At 39.3% G+C, this 18,406-nt stretch overlaps 1 protein-coding gene across 5 annotated transcripts in view; it reads right to left on the bottom strand.

The window, feature by feature from the left end:
* The window catches only part of luc7l (LUC7-like (S. cerevisiae)), a 20,164-nt gene extending 1,923 nt beyond the window's left edge, over nt 1-18,241 (bottom strand). The window contains exons 1-11 of one of the 5 annotated variants that reach the window (XM_062055981.1): nt 18,034-18,194; nt 13,844-13,914; nt 13,448-13,490; nt 12,830-12,924; nt 4,664-4,762; nt 4,406-4,516; nt 4,184-4,327; nt 3,926-4,102; nt 2,681-2,769; nt 2,578-2,607; nt 2,332-2,493 (exon numbers count right to left, since the gene is read on the bottom strand). In XM_062055981.1, the coding sequence (XP_061911965.1) occupies nt 2,332-2,493; nt 2,578-2,607; nt 2,681-2,769; nt 3,926-4,102; nt 4,184-4,327; nt 4,406-4,516; nt 4,664-4,762; nt 12,830-12,924; nt 13,448-13,457 (917 nt within the window). In that variant the 5' untranslated portion in view covers nt 13,458-13,490; nt 13,844-13,914; nt 18,034-18,194. Of the gene's footprint in view, nt 1-2,331; nt 2,494-2,577; nt 2,608-2,680; nt 2,770-3,925; nt 4,103-4,183; nt 4,328-4,405; nt 4,517-4,663; nt 4,763-12,829; nt 12,925-13,423; nt 13,768-13,843; nt 13,915-18,033 lie in introns of those variants that run through there. The other 4 variants (XM_062055979.1, XM_062055982.1, XM_062055978.1 and 1 more) reach the window with 4 other exon arrangements.
* Between the last annotated feature and the right edge of the window lie 165 nt (nt 18,242-18,406).

The following is an 18,406-nucleotide window of genomic DNA, read 5'->3' on the forward strand; positions in this document are numbered from 1 at the left end:
TAGCATTCTAAAAGAACTTAACATTATGGCGAGTATAGATGGAAAAAAGCACAGGAATGGTGGCATTTATAAAAAAGCCTGTGAAGACTTGTGCGATGCTGGTTATGTTTGGACAACCGAGCAGGTTAAGTATCGTTGGAAGACGCTCAAGACGGCATACTATAAGGCTAAAAAACTGTTTTCTGCTAGTGACCCCTACTTCACAATTGGAAAACTGACCTCCGAGGGAAAACTGAACAGCAGGGGACCAAAAACGTTTGGAAATGCCCATGTAACCGCTGTCAATGTAGTCCGACACTGAAGTCAATAAGCGCTTTATTTTTCTTTCTCCTCTTGTTGCGGGGCAGACTGGCTCGTACATGTACATGCATCCTCTGCTGTTGCCATTTCTAATACACAGTAACTTATAGTTCAGGGTTTCCCCTTAATGTATTTGAAATCTTCAAAATTTTGGGTTGTTTTACGTTAAAATAAAGTAAAATAATGTATTGTAGCGTCCAGAAGAAGACACACAGTCTGACGCTTGACCGCAGACAGCGATCTTCAAAATTTAAGATGACAGTGGTTACTTTTAAGGAGAGAAAGGTTCCCAGCAGCGCCAATCAAGTGTGACGTCAGGCTCTCTGCAGTTCGCTTTTCATGGAGATGGAGCGATAGAAATAATGAGTCTCCGTACACGAGTACAGTCTCCAATAACACCAGAAATAGATGCTAGATTTGTTGCCCATTGTTTTTAATAAAGAAAGAGTGACTTAAAGGATTGGAGAAATCTCGAGAAAAAAAAACTCATTCATTGTACAATAAACAGCAACAATTCAAAAATAGAGCAAAATAATAGTATGTAAGAAAAATATATTTTAATACTATAATAACATTTGTTTTTAAATGTATGTACATATACAATTTTTTTTTGCCTTTTTAGAGAAAATATATGCATCATGTCACTCCCGGGGGAAACCCTGGCAAACTTAAATCCTTCAGACTTCATATGGAAGCGCTAAAAACCACAACATGATGATGGGGAGAAGACGCAGTTGAAATGGAGGCACGTAGTAAGACCGCCCAAAAAACAGCGCATCCTTAAGAGATGATCAGACTACATGTTATGTAGACCACAGGGAAATATTTTAAATGCAGAACAAAAATTGTAATATGACCCATTTAAATCATTCCTTGTACTTCCAAGCCTTCGTGATAGCGACAGTTTGACCCAGGAATTGACTAAATCAATTTACATTATTTACAAGTACAAACAAATGAGCGGTGCCTTTAAACACAATATTTGGCCTCAGATGTTCCACTTTATCACATTTAACCAAATATTAGTTGACCTGGCTTTTTCCTAGACCAGTTTTTGGAAAACTAGTATATTTTGTCCACTTTGTGGTATGTAAAAATACCTGGGACACAAATCTAAGACATTTCTTATATTGAAGTCAGCAACATGTCACTACTACTTATTTTCTGATACATTTCTGTTTAATCTAAGGCAGTGGTTCTCAACCTTTTTTCAGTGATGTACCACCTGTGAATTTTTTTTTAATTCAAGTACCCCCTAATCAGAGCAAAGCATTTTTGGTTGAAAAAAAGAGATGAAGTAAAATACAGCACTATGTCATCAGTTTCTGATTCATGAAATTGTATAACAGTGCAAAATATTGCTAATTTGTAGTGGTCTTTCTTGAACTATTTGGAAAAAAAGATATAAAAATAACTAAAAACTTGTTGAAAAATAAACAAGTGATTCGATTATAAATAAAGATTTCTACACATAGAAGTAATCATCAACTTAAAGTGCCCTCTTTGGGGATTGTAATAGAGATCCATCTGGATTAATGAACTTAATTATAAACAAACACAAAAAAAGAAATATTTACATCAATATTTATGGAACATGTCCACAAAAAAATCTAGCTGTCAACACTGAATATTGCATTGTCGCATTTCTTTTCACAGTTCTTTTTGATAGACATTTTAGTGGGGGTCAAACCATCATTGCATGGGGGAAACTCTGGGTTTATGGTAATGAATGAAATAGGCTACTTGATTTGATGTTCAGTTTATGAACTTACATTCATATTTTGTTGAAGTATTATTCAATAAATATATTTATAAAGGATTTTTGAATTGTTGCTATTTTTAGAATATTTAAAAAAAATCTCACGTACCCCTTGGCATAGCTTCAAGTACCCCCAGGGGTACGCGTACCCCCATTTGAGAACCACTGATCTAAGGCATAAGTATTGTGATATAACAATGATGGTTAAAACATAGTTATGAAGAACGTGAGCATTAAATAAATGTCTTGCTGATGAAAGTAAAAGTGTGTACTTATGTCTGGAGCTTTGCTCATGACTGTGACGGTGTCCTCGGCTGCGGGAGCGGGACCGGCTGCGATGTCGCCTCTTCCTCTCCTTGGACCGGGAGCGTGAGCGACGCTTGTCTCGTGATGTGGAGCGAGAGCGGCGCCTCCTTCGGTCACGAGAACCTGACCTAAAAATAAAAGACGTGGTTCAGTTCAGAGGGACATTTGAGCTGAACAAATTGCAAATAGGACAAACAAAGTTCTGACTGTACCTTTTAGGCTCTCTGCTGCGGGATCTCGTCCTGTAAGAATAATAGACTTTAAAATAATGAACATACACATGTGCACCATTAGGATTTAATTAAGAGCACTCACCTTTTTTTCATCTTTTCCTCTTTCTCCCTTTCTTCACGTCTCTTCAGGCGGTCCTGGTTGCGTTGCTCTTGCTTGTCGACAACCGTTTTCTAATAAAGAGAATTGAAATCTTATATTCTTTAACTAAAAAAAAAATCATATTATCATACAGTATATCGTAATAATCATTTCAGAATTTTTTTTTACATCTGCATGCTGTCTGTGCCTTATAATTAAGTATTTTAGTACATAAAACCCAGGAAAAAAATAATTTGTCTTCATGGTGGTCAACCCCTCCAGATCCAATCACAGGATATAGAGAAAGGAAGGGTGAGCAGAGCCCACGAAGGAGCTTCCTCATTAGCTGACGCGATATAAAGTGAAGCGCGTGCACGGTGCAAACTTGTTTGCAATAAAGCATGGCTGCCGAACACCCACCCGGAAAGATTGCAACCTGCGCTTGCTAGTAAAAAGTTAAAGTTAAAGTTAAAGTACCAATGATTGGCACACACACACTAGGTGTGGTGAAATGTGTCCTCTGCATTTGACCCACCCCCTTGGGGAGCAGTGGGCAGCAGCGGCGCCGCGCCCGGGAATCATTTTGGTGATTTAACCCCCAATTCCAACCCTTGATGCTGAGTACCAAGCAGGGAGGTAATGGGTCCCATTTTTATAGTCTTTGGTATGACTCGGCTGGGATTTGAACTCCAACCTACCGATCTCAGGGCGGACACTCTAACCACTGGGTACAGCATATATTTCTAAAAAACCCAAAAAGAGGAAATCAGAAGAAGAAAAGAAAGACGATGTACGTCTAAAAAACCCAAAAAGAGCCAAAACTTGAATAAATATTGGTCCGGCGTACTCAAGATGGAGGGCATTCTGGGCCAGTCCTGTGCTAACTTTGGAAGCGCAAGTGACTGTTTTCCTTCTCGACAAGTAATCTGTGTTCCAATTTCCTATATTTTGTGTATCCTTTTGCGTGGCGACGTGTGTTACCGATAGTGTGCACCAAAATAGGAACTAGGGGATCCTTTGATGCAACTTCAGACTGCCAACCTATGCGTGTGCACGTACAGCTCTCGTCCGCAATTTTGGCCACGCCTAGAAAGTAGGAGACTAGGAGGGACTATCAGAAAAGTGCGCAGAGTGGGGCGCGGGATTTACAGTTATAATTCTGCCTGGTGACACAAGATTCAAGTACTCTAGCTTTAAGACAAGTCTCTAGGGTTCACAGTAAAGGACTGTCGAGTTCTTCCCGCAAACCTTTAGTTGGTCCAGTTTCTCTCTGATTAGGATGAAGCCAAGGTGGAGCTTCCCGCCAAAATGGTCGGCCAAACGGCGGTCGTTGTCATGGAGACCCAGATAGGCAGAGCACACCTCACAAACGCGCAGTTTCTGCTGCTGGAAACTGGAGGCAGGCATGGAGTTTCTGTATTCCTCCTAAAAAAACACACAAACCAGTCATCATGAAGTCTAAACACCTTTTAGGATGCTTTTTTTAAGTGTGTGCTTCAGCCTCACCTCTGCATCCTTCTTCCTACTGCGGACCTTCTCCACTTCCTGCAGAACCTTCTGAGATTCGTCCACGTTTCCTTCTGCTCCGAGTTGCTCTGCCTTGGCGAGGAGCTTTCCGATTTCCTCGTTCAGCTCGTGGACCTTCTCTGCCTGCAGCACACATCACATGTTCTTTTTCACCCAAAGAGCAAAAAACAGCTCTTTTGTTATGTATTGTTTATAACAAACCTTTGCTGCTACTTCAGCACTTATCTCTTCTTGAGTCTCAGCCAGGCGTTTCTTGGCCAGCTCTGTTCTGCGGTCACAGTCGGCGATAAATGACTCCAAGTGATCAACCGCCTTCAAACACAACACAAAACAAAGCGATTAATTATTAGATCAGGTAGTAGCTTGACATAAAATATGAAGTCCTGTGTTAAAACAGTGCATTGCAGATTCTGTCACCTGTTCTGCATTTGCATTAACTTGTATTGCCAAATCACTTACGTCAAGCTCAAAAAAGAGGTCTTTCTCCTTGGAGGCGATTTCATAGTCGGCTCGAAGCGCCAGGTCATGGATCTTGGTGCAGTCTCCCAGGTCCATGCGCTACAAGCAAAACAAACAATTTTTATTCAGTGAGTTTAGTTGAGTGGAGTATCTATACAGCCTAAACTGCAGACATTTAACAGTTTTGTAGATACCGCCGTATTTCTGTTTCAAAGTCTTCACAATAATGTTGTGACGGTATCAAACCAAAACTTAGATTGTAGTTTTGTTCTGGCACTTTAGCTTTGGCCAAGTCTGAAAATAAACTATATCTTCCAGAATCCTCTGCGCCGCACAAGACCGACAAGGTGGGGCTGTGGAAAACCATAAGCAGGAAGTGAAGTGTTTGTAGTAGATAAGAAAATATTTTGTTTTCGGGTTAGATGTACCCCGAGGGAACCCACGCAGTCACGTGGGTTCCCTCGGGGCACTCCGGCTTCATCCCACCTCCAAAGACATGCACCTGGGGATAGGTTGATTGGCGACACTAAATTGGCCCTAGTGAATGAATGTGAGTGTGAATGTTGTCTGTCTATCTGTGTTGGCCCTGTGATGAGGTGGCGACTTGTCCAGGGTGTACACCGCCTTCCGCCCAAATGCAGCTGAAATAGGCTCCAGCCCCCCCCCGCGACACCGAACGGGACAAGCGGAAAAAAATGGATGGATGGATGAATCAAAACCTTTTGAGTTATGTTGCTGACAAACAGATAAACAAATCCTAATTTTTTTTTTAAAAAAATAAAAAAATAAAAATAGTACCGCATTTTTCAGACTATAAGTCGCAGTTTTTTTCATAGTTTGGCTGGGGGTGCGACTTATACTCAGGAGCGACTTATGTGTGAAATTATTAACACATTGCCGTAAAATATCAAATAATATTATTTAGCTCATTCACGTAAGAGACTAGACGTACAAGATTTCATCGGATTTAGCGATTAGGAGTGACAGATTGTTTGGTAAACGTATAGCACAGGGGTAGGGAACCTAAGGCTCTAGAGCCAGATGTGGCTCTTTTGATGACTGCATCTGGCTCTAAGATAAATCTTAGCTGACATTACTTAACAGGATAAGTACTGAATAATTCCGCTGGTAATCACAGTGTTAAAAATAACGTTCAAAATATAAAACATTCTCATGCATTTTAATCCATCCATCCGTTTTCTACCGCACCTGTTCAAGAAGTCGCATTAATGGTAAGGAGTATTTTATTTATTATTGGTTAGCTTCAGTATAACAATGTTATTAAAAAGAATGAGAGACTTATTATACTCTAAAAATGTTGGTCTTACTTAAAGGCCTACTGAAATGATGGATAGCAGATCCATTCTATGTGTCATACTTGATCATTTCGCGATATTGCCATATTTTTGCTGAAAGGATTTAGTAGAGAACATCGACGACAAAGTTCGCAACTTTTGATCGCTGATAAAAAAGCCTTGCCTGTACCGGAAGTAGCGTGACTTTACAGGCTGAAGGGCTCCTCACATTTCCCCATTGTTTACAATGCAGCGAGAGCGATTCGGACCGAGAAAGCGACGATTACCCCATTAATTTGAGCGAGGATGAAAGATTTGTGGATGAGGAACGTGAGAGTGAAGGACTAGAGTGCAGTGCAGGACGTATCTATTTTCTCTCTGACCGTAACTTAGGTACAAGGGTTCATTGGATTCCACACTTTCTCCTTTTTCTGTTGTGGATCACGGATTTGCATTTTAAACCACCTCGGATACTATATCCTCTTGAAAATGAGAGTCGAGAATGCGAAATGGACATTCACAGTGACTTTTATCTCCATGACAATACATCAGCGAAGCTCTTTAGCTACGGAGCTAACGTGATAGCATCGTGCTTAAATGCAGATAGAAACAAAAGAAATAAACCCCTGACTGGAAGGATAGACAGAAAATCAACAATACTATTAAACCATCGACATGTAACTACACGGTTAATGCTTTCCAGCCTGTCGAAGCTTAACAATGCTGTTGCTAACGACGCCATTGAAGCTAACTTAGCTACGGACCTCGACAGAGCTATGCTAAAAACATTAGCTATCCACTTACGCCAGCCAGCCCTCATCTGCTCATCAACACCCGTGCTCACCTGCGTTCCAGCGATCGACGGAGCGACGAAGGACTTCACCCGATCATAAATGCGGTCGGCGGCCCGGAGACGGAGGAAGTCAAGGTGAGGTCGGCGGCTAGCGCGTCTGCTATCCATCTCAAAGTCCTCCTGGTTGTGTTGCTGTAGTCCGCCGCTAATACACCGATCCTACCTACAGCTTTCTTCTTTGCAGTCTTCATTGTTCATTAAACAAATTGCAAAAGATTCACCAACACAGATGTCCAGAATACTGTGGAATTATGTGGTGAAAATAGAGCTTTTTGTATTGGATCCAATAGGGTCCGAATACTTCCATTCACTCCGTGACGTCACGCGCAAACGTCATCATACCGAGACGTTTTCAACCGGAAGTTTCGCGGGAAATTTAAAATTGCACTTTATAAGTTAACCCGGCCGTATTGGCATGTGTTGCAATGTTAAGATTTCATCATTGATATATAAACTATCAGACTGCGTGGTCGGTAGTAGTGGGTTTCAGTAGGCCTTTAAAAATGCACGCATTTAGTTGTATTCAGTGTTAAAAAAAATATTATATGGCTCTCACGGAAATACATTTTAAAATATTTGGCTTTCATGGCTCTCTCAGTCAAAAAGGTTCCCGACCCCTGGTATAGCATGTTCTATATGTTATAGTTATCTGAATGACTCTTACCATAATACAAACCCCATTTCCATATGAGTTGGGAAATTGTGTTAGATGTAAATATAAACGGAATACAATGATTTGCAAATCATTTTTAACCCATATTCAGTTGAATATGCTACAAAGACAACATATTTGATGTTCAAACTGATAAACATTTTTTTTTTTGCAAATAATCATTAACTTTAGAATATGATGACAGCAACACGTGACAAAGAAGTTGGGAAAGGTGGCAATGAATACTGATAAAGTTGAGGAATGCTCATCAAACACTTATTTGGAACATCCCACAGGTGAACAGGCAAATTGGGAACAGGTGGGTGCCATGATTGGGTATAAAAGTAGATTCCATGAAATGCTCAGTCATTCACAAACAAGGATGGGGCGAAGGTCAACACTTTGTCAACAAATGCGTGAGCAAATTGTTGAACAGTTTAAGAAAAACCTCTCAACCAGCTATTGCAAGGAATTTAGGGATTTCACCATCTACGGTCCGTAATATCATCAAAGGGTTCAGAGAATCTGGAGAAATCACTGCACGTAAGCAGCTAAGCCCGTGACCTTCGATCCCTCAGGCTATACTGCATCAACAAGCGACAGCAGTGTGTAAAGGATATCACCACATGTGCTCAGGAACACTTCAGAAACCCACTGTCAGTAACTACAGTTGGTCGCTACATCTGTAAGTGCAAGTTAAAACTCTCCTATGCAAGGCGAAAACCGTTTATCAACAACACCCAGAAACGCCGTCGGCTTTGCTGGGCCTGAGCTCATCTAAGATGGACTGATACAAAGTGGAAAAGTGTTCTGTGGTCTGACGAGTCCACATTTCAAATTGTTTTTGGAAACTGGACGTCGTGTCCTCCGGACCAAAGAGGAAAAGAACCGTCCGGATTGTTATAGGTGCAAAATTGAAAAGCCAGAATCTGTGATGGTATGGGGGTGTATGTGCCCAAGACATGGGTAACTTACACATCTGTGAAGGTGCCATTAATGCTGAAAGGTACATACAGGTTTTGGAGCAACATATGTTGCCATCCAAGCAACGTTACCATGGACGCCCCTGCTTATTTCAGCAAGACAATTCCAAGCCATGTGTTACATCAACGTGGCTTCATAGTAAAAGAGTGCGGGTACTAGACTGGCCTGCCTGTAGTCCAGACCTGTCTCCCATCGAAAATGTGTGGCGCATTATGAAGCCTAAAATACCACAACGGAGACCCGGGTGTTGAACAACTTAAGCTGTACATCAAGCAAGAATGGGAAAGAATTCCACCTGAGAAGCTTAAAAAATGTGTCTCCTCAGTTCCCAAACGTTTACCGAGTGTTGTTAAAAGGAAAGGCCATGTAACACAGTGGTGAACATGCCCTTTCCCAACTAATTTGGCACATGTTGCAGGCATGAAATTCTAAGTTAATTATTATTTGCAAAACAAAAAAAAAGTTTATGAGTTTGAACATCAAATATCCTATCTTTGTAGTGCATTCAATTGAATATGGGTTGAAAAGAATTTGCAAATCATTGTATTCCATTTATATTTACATCGAACACAATTTCCCAACTCATATGGAAACGGGATTTGTATGTTACATTAACATACCAGGCACGTTCTCAGTTGGTTATTTATGCGTCATATAACATACACTTTATTCAGCCTGTTGTTCACTATTCTCTATTTATTTTAAATTGCCTTTCAAATGTCTATTCTTGGTGTTGGGTTTTATCAAATAAATTTCCCCAAAAATGCGACTTATACTCCAGTGCTACTTATATATGTTTTTTTCCTTCTTTATTATGCATTTTTGGCCGGTGCGACTTATACTCCGGAGCGACTTATACTCCGAAAAATACGGTATGCGTTCTGCTAAGCAAAGCGCACCACTTTTGCCTCGAGCGTTTCCAAGACGACACAGCCAGCCATTCATGTCACAGCGCACGGACTTAAGTCACCAAAAATACTGTACATCGCGGGAAATCATTATGGCAGCTTTGAAAACGAGGATCTGTTCTCCAGCATTAATTTTGTCTCTTTCTGGACTATCTGAGCTAGCTGGACTGTGGAGTTCAAAGTGCTTGTGTGAAAAAGCCGCGGAGGATACGAGTAAACTGAAAAATTTCTTGATGAACCCCTTAATTCATCCATACATTTTCCAACGCTTGTCTCTCTGGATGTCGCAGGGGTGCTGGAGCGTACACCCTGGAGAAGTTGCCTCCTCCTTATAAACAGTCACCTAGAAAATATCTTTTAAGCCAGAAAAGGTATTTACATTATTAAAAGTTAAATAGTTATCTTTTCTGAGACACAGAATATTCCAGACTGATATATACATGTCTACTGTGGAGGACACTGCTTCTCAGAAATTAAAAGTTGAAAGACACTAAAGTGATCATTATTGTTTTACAATGGATGTTTACATTGTCACTTTAAAGACACTCAACTGCAAGTTTTATTTTATTTTTTTAATTATTTGCTGAAGTGGATGTTCCCGCACAATTCTTTACACTTAAAAATACATGTTTGTAGTATGATTAGAACATTATGTTTGTGATCAATTACAGTAATTGTGTTTATCCTAAATCATTTTCCACACTATGGCATTTATAAGCCTTTTTTTTTTTTTAACAGACACCACAATAATATCGTAACGCGGCCTTAATACCGTAATAACATCGTACTGTGAGATTTTCATACTGTTACATCCCTATGAACCACCACATGATTTTTGTATTATTGATTTATACTTCTGAAAGGGAAATATTTTTCCACCTTTGGACAGAGTGAACTGTACATGAGATCTTACCTAATGTGCAGTACATTATGTTCAAGGACATTATGTCTTTAATTCATGTCAGGTCACATAACATTAATGCAACCTGTGTTTTTATCTTTGCAAATACACACACATTGTATCTCATTTAGGTTCCGGAGAAAGACGTACCAAAAACAAGACAAAGCGAGAGTGGCCAAAGGTTTGCGTGTGCAACGCACATGCCAAATTAAGTTCCGTTTTTGATCCCTGCTAAGGGAAGGCTGCAAAATTAATATAAGCATGAGTAGGTCATCTATTTGAGAGACTGCGCCGAACTTTAGAGGACTCGGTTCATTTTGCCCAGCGCTGGTATTGTTATTGTTTGTATTTACCCAATTTTTGTAGATTGATTTGTTCAACTTTAAGTCTAGTCACCTTAGTATAAAAAGATCTGGGTAGACACTTCCCTCCTAAAGGGATGGTCCCAATCCTTCAATGTGAAATCCTAATAGAAGCACTTCAAACAAAGTTTGCAGCGTTACGAAAATGTTGTACTTTTTAATATTGATAACGGTGATGTGTAGAGGTGGGGGAAATAATCGTTTTTTAGATGCATCGCAATTCACACAAGGCCGATTGTAAAATCAATTAGTAAACGTCAATAATCGATTATTTATTTATCTCAGTGGCCTAGTGGTTAGAGTGTCCGCCCTGAGATCGGTAGGTTGGAGTTCAAATCCCAGCCGAGTCATACCAAAGACTATAAAAATGGGACCCATTACCTCCCTGCTTGGCACTCAGCATCAAGGGTTGGAATTGGGGGTTAATTCACCAAAATGATTCCCAGGCGCGGCGCCGCTGCTGCCCACTGCTCCCCAAGGGGATGGGTCAAATGCAGAGGACAAATTTCACCACACCTAGTGTGTGTGTGTGACAATCATTGGTACTTTAACTTTAATGCAGACAGTTCTAAAATTTGGCTGACCGCAGCGAGCCAACTCACCGAGACATCCAACCAGCTCCTTTTTATGTTAGGGCCCTTATGTTCTCGTTTTGCACACATTTCCATTCATTTAATAAAGGTAATGGAAATTAATTCAACTGTTTCTTATTACAAATGCACTGTTTTCAAAAGTTGCAAGTGATGAATGCTTATTTAGTGAAAAGAAAAGAAATGTAAAACTGCATCAACTTACATAAATTAACAATGCAATAATCGATTTTTAATCGAATCGTGGCTCCTGAATAGTAATCGTAATCGAATCGTGGGGTGCCCAAAGTTTCCCACCTCTGGTATGTGTCCTTAGAGCTCGTTTACATCTTGTCAATCAAAACGGTCAATTTTAAAGTGCAGGGTTTGATCTTGACATTAGTTTATTTCAAACATGCATAGTTACACTATGGTGCATCACATATTTCCAGTTTCCCATTAGAGCATGTTCAAAAAGGAGTAGGAGAAGCAGAGTTGATTTAATCCTACCCTTTTTCCGTTTTATAGCGACTGATTACGCGTTTGTTTACTTTTTGTTCTCAATCTGTAACACAAACAAATATAGAAATAATAAATAAATAATAAAGTTCTAATGAATAAATAGCTGTAAGGTGTAATTCACAATGAGATAAATAACTATCACCTTATTTGATAAGGTTCAAGATGTTTATCAGTATTATTATTCCTTGTACTTTGTAAATAATTTGAGTTTGAACAGCTTCTTAAACTGGATGACATTAGTACATTGCTTCTTTGCTTAATCCATTCCATAATTTAATCCCACATACTGTATATTTAAGGTTTGAAGATTAAAAAATGTAAAAATAAGTCTAGTTTAAATTAAGCCATTAACACTTTTTGAATGGTATTAAAACTACGTTTAGTAAAGATATACCAAGTGTGGGATCTAAAGTGCTGTTACAAACACACAATGTGAATAAAACAGTTACCAAACTATTTTCTAAGCATGTTTTATCCAGATTGACAGCTCACTTGATCCAAGGGCATACTCACACAAGGCCATTTGTACTGTGCTGACTTCCACCACGCTCTTCTGACCCTCACTCAAACTATGCATTCCAGTCACGGCCCATTTGCTTCTCCCATCACTTCTATCTGTCAGTCTAACTGCAATATCCCTGATTCAGTTGTGGACTGTTTACAGTCTTATAAGGAGTCATTCTAATTATATATTCTGCAAGGATGCTGCTGTCATGAATGTTTTGATAAACCAGCAATCACATGAATTGAATTTAAAAAATTATGTTCGCAGGGGAGTGAGCGTGCCTTAGGTTTGACTTTTGGATTGAGTCTTTGTATTATTCTATTAATAGTTGTGTTAGTTATCATTAAGAATCTGCATAGAGTGGTCACATTGGTCAATAAATGACACTGCGTGTGTGCATGGAATCAGGACCCTAGACCACCTCTTCCAGTTGTGCCAAAAGTGGTTCCGGGACACGTGATTTGAGTGTGCCCTTGTTTAGGTGCTAAGTGGGCCCAGGTACAATACGGTATGACTAATGTGAGTACACTCTAATATAGATGCAATACCACTTACTTTTGAAAAGGATCCCTACTTAAAGCAACAATCTTTAATTTATTTGACATTGCTACTTACAGTTCCGGACAAGATGTCGTGTGGACAGCAGTTGAGGAGGTGACTTTTGCAGACTCGATCATCCGTGAATTTGACCCTCTGCCGCGTTTCATCTCCTGAAACAGTCCAAAAGACATCCAATTAGACATATTTGTCAGTGGGGTGGTGAGGCGTTTACATATATGACTGCTATTGCACTGCATAATACAAGAATGTGTCGTATGTGTCACAATATCTGTATTTAAACAGTTTGAGCCCACTGTTTAAAACATCTTGTTGGTCATTAGCATGTCACAAGAGCATTACTAACTTTACTTTGCCTCTCTGTGTAAGTGAGAAGCTGAAGGCTCTCCATGGCCTCATTGTGTGACGCTTGTTGCTATTCTTGGTGGCAAACTTACCCCGGACTCAATGTCAGTATGACAATGACAGAGCTTAAACTCTCAGTATATCTTGTTTTAAAGGCTCAATAACCACCTTGCACATGTGTGAAGAAAGGCTTTGTTTTACATAGCATGTCAACACATAAGTGTCGTCCTTTTCTCCAGCCAAGCCATTTACAGACATGATACATTGACAGAAATTCAAAAAAAGCAAAAGTAGGTTTATACACACTGCGTTCTGCACCACATACTGTACCCTTCTGCATCTTCAAGCCCTCAGCAGCAGAATTTTAAACCCGCTGTGGGAAAGTAAAAATAGGAACAGATTTCTTGCCAAACCTGTGGTAAGAAGTTGGGAGTCATACAAGAGTCAGATCGAAAATGATGTGTGCAAAAATGTTTGTCTCGTCTGAAAACTGCCTGAAAAAATAACTGGTATGCTGAGATATGCTTGGTGTTCATTCAGCGCGACCAGACGTCTTAGCTCAAGCAGCTTAGCACTATTCGAAATTGAATTTGCCATTCAAGAAATGACCAATGTGTATATTAAAAAAAAACAAAAAAAAAAAACAGGCTACAATTACTTCCGAAAGGCAAACATATACTGTTTGGATATTCATCATAACAGCTTTAAAAATTATGTGTGACTCACGGCTCGATGAACATGAGGCTTTTCTGCAACTCCTTTGCAGATTGATGTAGGCTGGCAAAGATACACTGAACCTTAATGAATAAAATAAAGGGGCCACAATTGTTCAGTTTGTATGCAACATATGCATAGGAATTTACTGATTATCTTAACACACATACATACACCCACAAACTCACTCACACTTATAAGAATGATCCACTATAGGTAACTTAGGATGAACCTCTTTATATATATATATATATATTAAAAAAAAAAAAGGGCAGGGCAGCAATATTTTTTCCTGCCTAACTATTTTTTGCATGTTAATGTTTGCATCCAAATGACTAAAATATGTATTTTTTTTATATTGTATCTTTTTTTTTTACGTCGATTATGGTCCGCGATACACCTGCACAACTTAGGTCGACGTAAAACAGGAGCTTTGCCATACATGCAACAGTAAGCTTAAGCAAAGATAATAGTAGTTTTTGTTACAGCAATACACCTAAAGCATGTATTACTAATATACATTAGCATGTGCAAATAAATGTGTCAACTTAATACACATCAAACATGTATTACTAACATATATGCCGATGATGCTTTTAATTTTTTTTAAATAGATCGTAAAAATAAATGTATCTAGTGCAGCGTTTCCCCTAGACTGCCAAGATATCTGTGGCGGTGGGGGCGTGGTCAACATGATAGATTAATTTGCACAATTTGCTATGAGGATATGCTTTTATAAAAAGGCTCAAAATGTATACATACATTTTTTAAGTGTCTAGAGACTTTTAATTACTTTTTTATGGAAAACAACTAGCATCAAATCTAACATCTTCTTCTGGTGTTATTATAAAATGTACTCATTTTTAGAGACTCTTTATTGCTGTCCCTCGATGTCCCTGACGAAAGAGGCGAGCTGCAGCGAGCATGACGTCACACTTGCTTCGCGCTGTTGCTCCAGTTACACTTTTTCTTCTTAAAAACCGCCACTGTCCTCTTAATATTTGCACATTTTGTAGATGGCTGTCAGCGGGTATATCTAGGATGGAAAAAAATTACTTCCACATCGCAGACACGCTGACAACGCTCCAGACAATGATGCGCATTTTGTTTACATCCAGTTCCGGCAGCGCCGTTTTCGGCAAGTTTTTTTTTTTTTACGGTGGTTGAGTTTTCGGTACATCACTTGTCAATAGTGCGCAAGTAATAGGCTATATATATCAGTGTTTCCCACACATTCATTTATTTGTGGCGGCCCGCCACGAAAGAATTACGTCCGCCACAAATAGATTTTTTTTTTTTTGTCCTGTCCTGTCCAGCTTCTCAGGCAAATCATATAGTTGATGTAGATGCCCATATAGGCTGTTCAGATTTACTTTACAAAAGAGAAGTGTAGGATACTTCTCTTGTTGCCTTATTTGTATTTGACCACTACTGTTTTCTGTTTGTTACTGACTGTGGCAGGACACCTCTGCCTCTGTTTCACTTTATGTTGCTGGTAAATAATATGGTTGTAGTAGTAGGCTAAAGTTAAATTATTTAGTATGCAAATTAATGCATTTCTTGTTCAAGCCAGTGTAGACTATCTTAAATCTTTTGACATTACTACTGACAATAACGTCTAACTAACTGTGTCTTCGAACCTCCATTTGGACATCACTGTGTGGAGTTTTCTACGGGTACTCAAGTTTCCTCCCACATTCCAAAAATATGCATGTTAGTTCATTGGAAACTGTAAATTGTCCATAGATATGAATGTTAGTGTGAATGATTGTCTATCTTTGCCCTGCAATTGGCCATGGTAATTTGAGTTAGCTTGTCTAGGAGCGTTAGAGCTCAACCTTCATCCTGCATAATTGTATTGCTTTTATCAGTTTATTCCAAATTATATTATTAATCGAACATGATTCCTACATGTATGTGCACTTTGTGTATATGTAATGTGTTTTCTTTAATGTGATTAGTTTTACAGTGACTTCATTGTGAAGAATATCAACAAAACAGAGTTATTTTGTTCAATTTACCACACCCATAGAAGTATATAGTGGCAATCTAGGAGAAACCCAGAGTCCAACATTTTTTTCCACTGGAGGGCTGCACACTAAAAATAAAAGCATACAGGGGCCATTTTGATATTTTTCATTTTCAAAACCAATACAAGTATTTATTGTAACCATTAGGCCTAGCCTCAATTTTGGTAACTGTTAAAGGTCATTGAGACCCAAAATGGTCTTGGTCATTAAAGTGTTAGAAACAAATAGAAAAATGCTTAAATATTCATAGCTGAACTTCAGATCTAGTTTTTTTTTAGGTTCATGCACTTTTTGTAAAAACAAAACAGTTTTTTATGGCAAAAACACAAAATACTGTATGCAATATTTTCCCCAAAATTTTTTTCAAAAGAGAATATTTGATGTGATATATTTGGAGCCTTAAATAGGTAAATGATTCATAACATTGCTTTTGGTTCATTATTGTTTTTTGAGCATTGACAGTTTATAAAAAAAATATGTTGAAAAGTCTCAGTATCTGAATCGACCCCCCACTCATAAAAGTGTTTAAAATAAGTCATAGATCAATATATATTATTGTTACTTACAATGCTTAAATTTCTAGCTCAACCTCAAATCTATCTGTTGATAATACGGTTTTTATAATTTTTTGAGCAATGTCGGGTTTTAAAGTAAAACTCTGCCTAAATGGCAGTTCTGTTATCAGCGTCAATATCGCAACCTTTTTTTGATTACATTGCACCTGTTTGCTCTTAAATGTTACATTTTATGTTTTTATTTTGTTATTCATGCCTCAGCAGAAGCATTTAAGTCCCATCTTAAAACTAATTTGTATACTCTAGCCTTTAAATAGTCCCCCCTTTTAGACCAGTTGATCTGCCGTCTCTTTTCTGCTATGCCCCCCTCTCCTTCGTGATTAGGTGACCACAGATGAGACGCTAGCTGTTCAAAGTTGGAACCCGGAGTGGACCACTCATCTGTGCATCAGTTGGGGACGTCTCTGCGCTGCTGACCTGTCTCCACTCAAGATGATCTCCTGCTGTCCCCACTATGGACTGGACTCTCACACTATTAACTAGATCCACTCCCAAAAATCTGCGGTCCCCTCCAAGGTTTGTCATTGTAGCCCATTGAATTGAGTTTCTCCTTGCCCTGATGTGGGATCTGAGCCGACTGAGGATGTCGATGTGGCTTGTGCAGAACTTAGAGACACTTGTGATTCAAGGCTATATAAATAAACTTTGATTGATTGAATGTGTGTTACTATAGTGTTATTATTACCTATTGTTAAGCATGGGGACGGCGTGGCGCGGTTGGGAGAGTGGCCGTGCAAGCAACTTGAGGGTTCCTGGTTCAATCCCCGCCTTCTACCAACCTCGTCACGTCTGTCGTGTCCTTGAGCAAGACACTTCACCCTTGCTCCTGATGGGTCGTGGCTAGGGCCTTGCTTGGCAGCTCCCGCCATTGGTGTGTGAATGTGGAAATAGTGTCAAAGCGCTTTGAGTACCTTGAAGGTAGAAAAGCACTATACGCCATTTACCATTAAGTTACGTTTACTTTTTGACCTGTATGTAAATCTTACACTGCAACTCTACACCGGAATATCCCCAATGTAAGATTAAAAACTATATATATTTAATGTGCAATATATTCAACTAATATTTATTTGTACCATCAATGATTAAAATCAAATGTAAACCGTAGTAAAAAACTGCTAATTTTCTTTACACACACAAATAATCAATCTGTCATTCAGATGGGATAGCACTATGAAAACGTCAATACGTGACAATGTTCACATTTGTTTGCCTGCTTAATGCATATAGGTTTAAATGATAAATTGAAATGTTCATTTTGGTTTGTATAAAGCAACAGTGTTAAATACATCCGTCTTACACTTTTAGTGTACAGTTAGCAATCTTAAGCTAACGATGGCTAACATGGAAAATAAGGCGGCATTAAGACGATCCGTCACTAAGACGGTGATGTATTGTTTGTGTTGAAATACTGCCATTGTGGATGCAAACATTAAACCCTAGACTTGTATTCAGCTATCCCACCGCAAACATGTTTAAGTCAGCCCTCATAAATACATGTCCATTCACGCAGGCCTGACCATCACAAGCCTGCCTCACCACAGGCTCCATCTTGGCTAACGAGCTAGCTCAAGCTAGCATGCAACGGCTAACTCACCATCCCTCGCTGTTCCCATCAGCTGGTCGAGCAAAGCTCTCATTTGAGCTTGGGCGGACATTGTCGCAGCTGGTCCTTCACGCCGTATATAAAAGCAGGCAACGGGAGGGGGAAACTGTTGTTATTTTCTAAGTTTTTAAAACACTCGTTCGTCCGAGCATCTCCGCTTTTCAGACGTTCTCCTGTCTTTTTTTTTTTTTTTTTTTTTTATTCGTGAAGAGGAAGTTACGTAGAACCCTGTTGTTAGCGACCTTCCAGGGAGGGCTGGGCGTTGTGGAATAGACCAATCAAAATGCTCGAGAGTAAAACTGTGATCCAATCACAGCGAATTTCACTCAATTGCTTCATTTTATCCTCCGAACTTTGTTTGACA

The sequence above is a fragment of the Entelurus aequoreus genome, linkage group LG08 (assembly GCF_033978785.1).
Source record: "Entelurus aequoreus isolate RoL-2023_Sb linkage group LG08, RoL_Eaeq_v1.1, whole genome shotgun sequence".
Lineage (NCBI taxonomy): Eukaryota > Metazoa > Chordata > Actinopteri > Syngnathiformes > Syngnathidae > Entelurus > Entelurus aequoreus.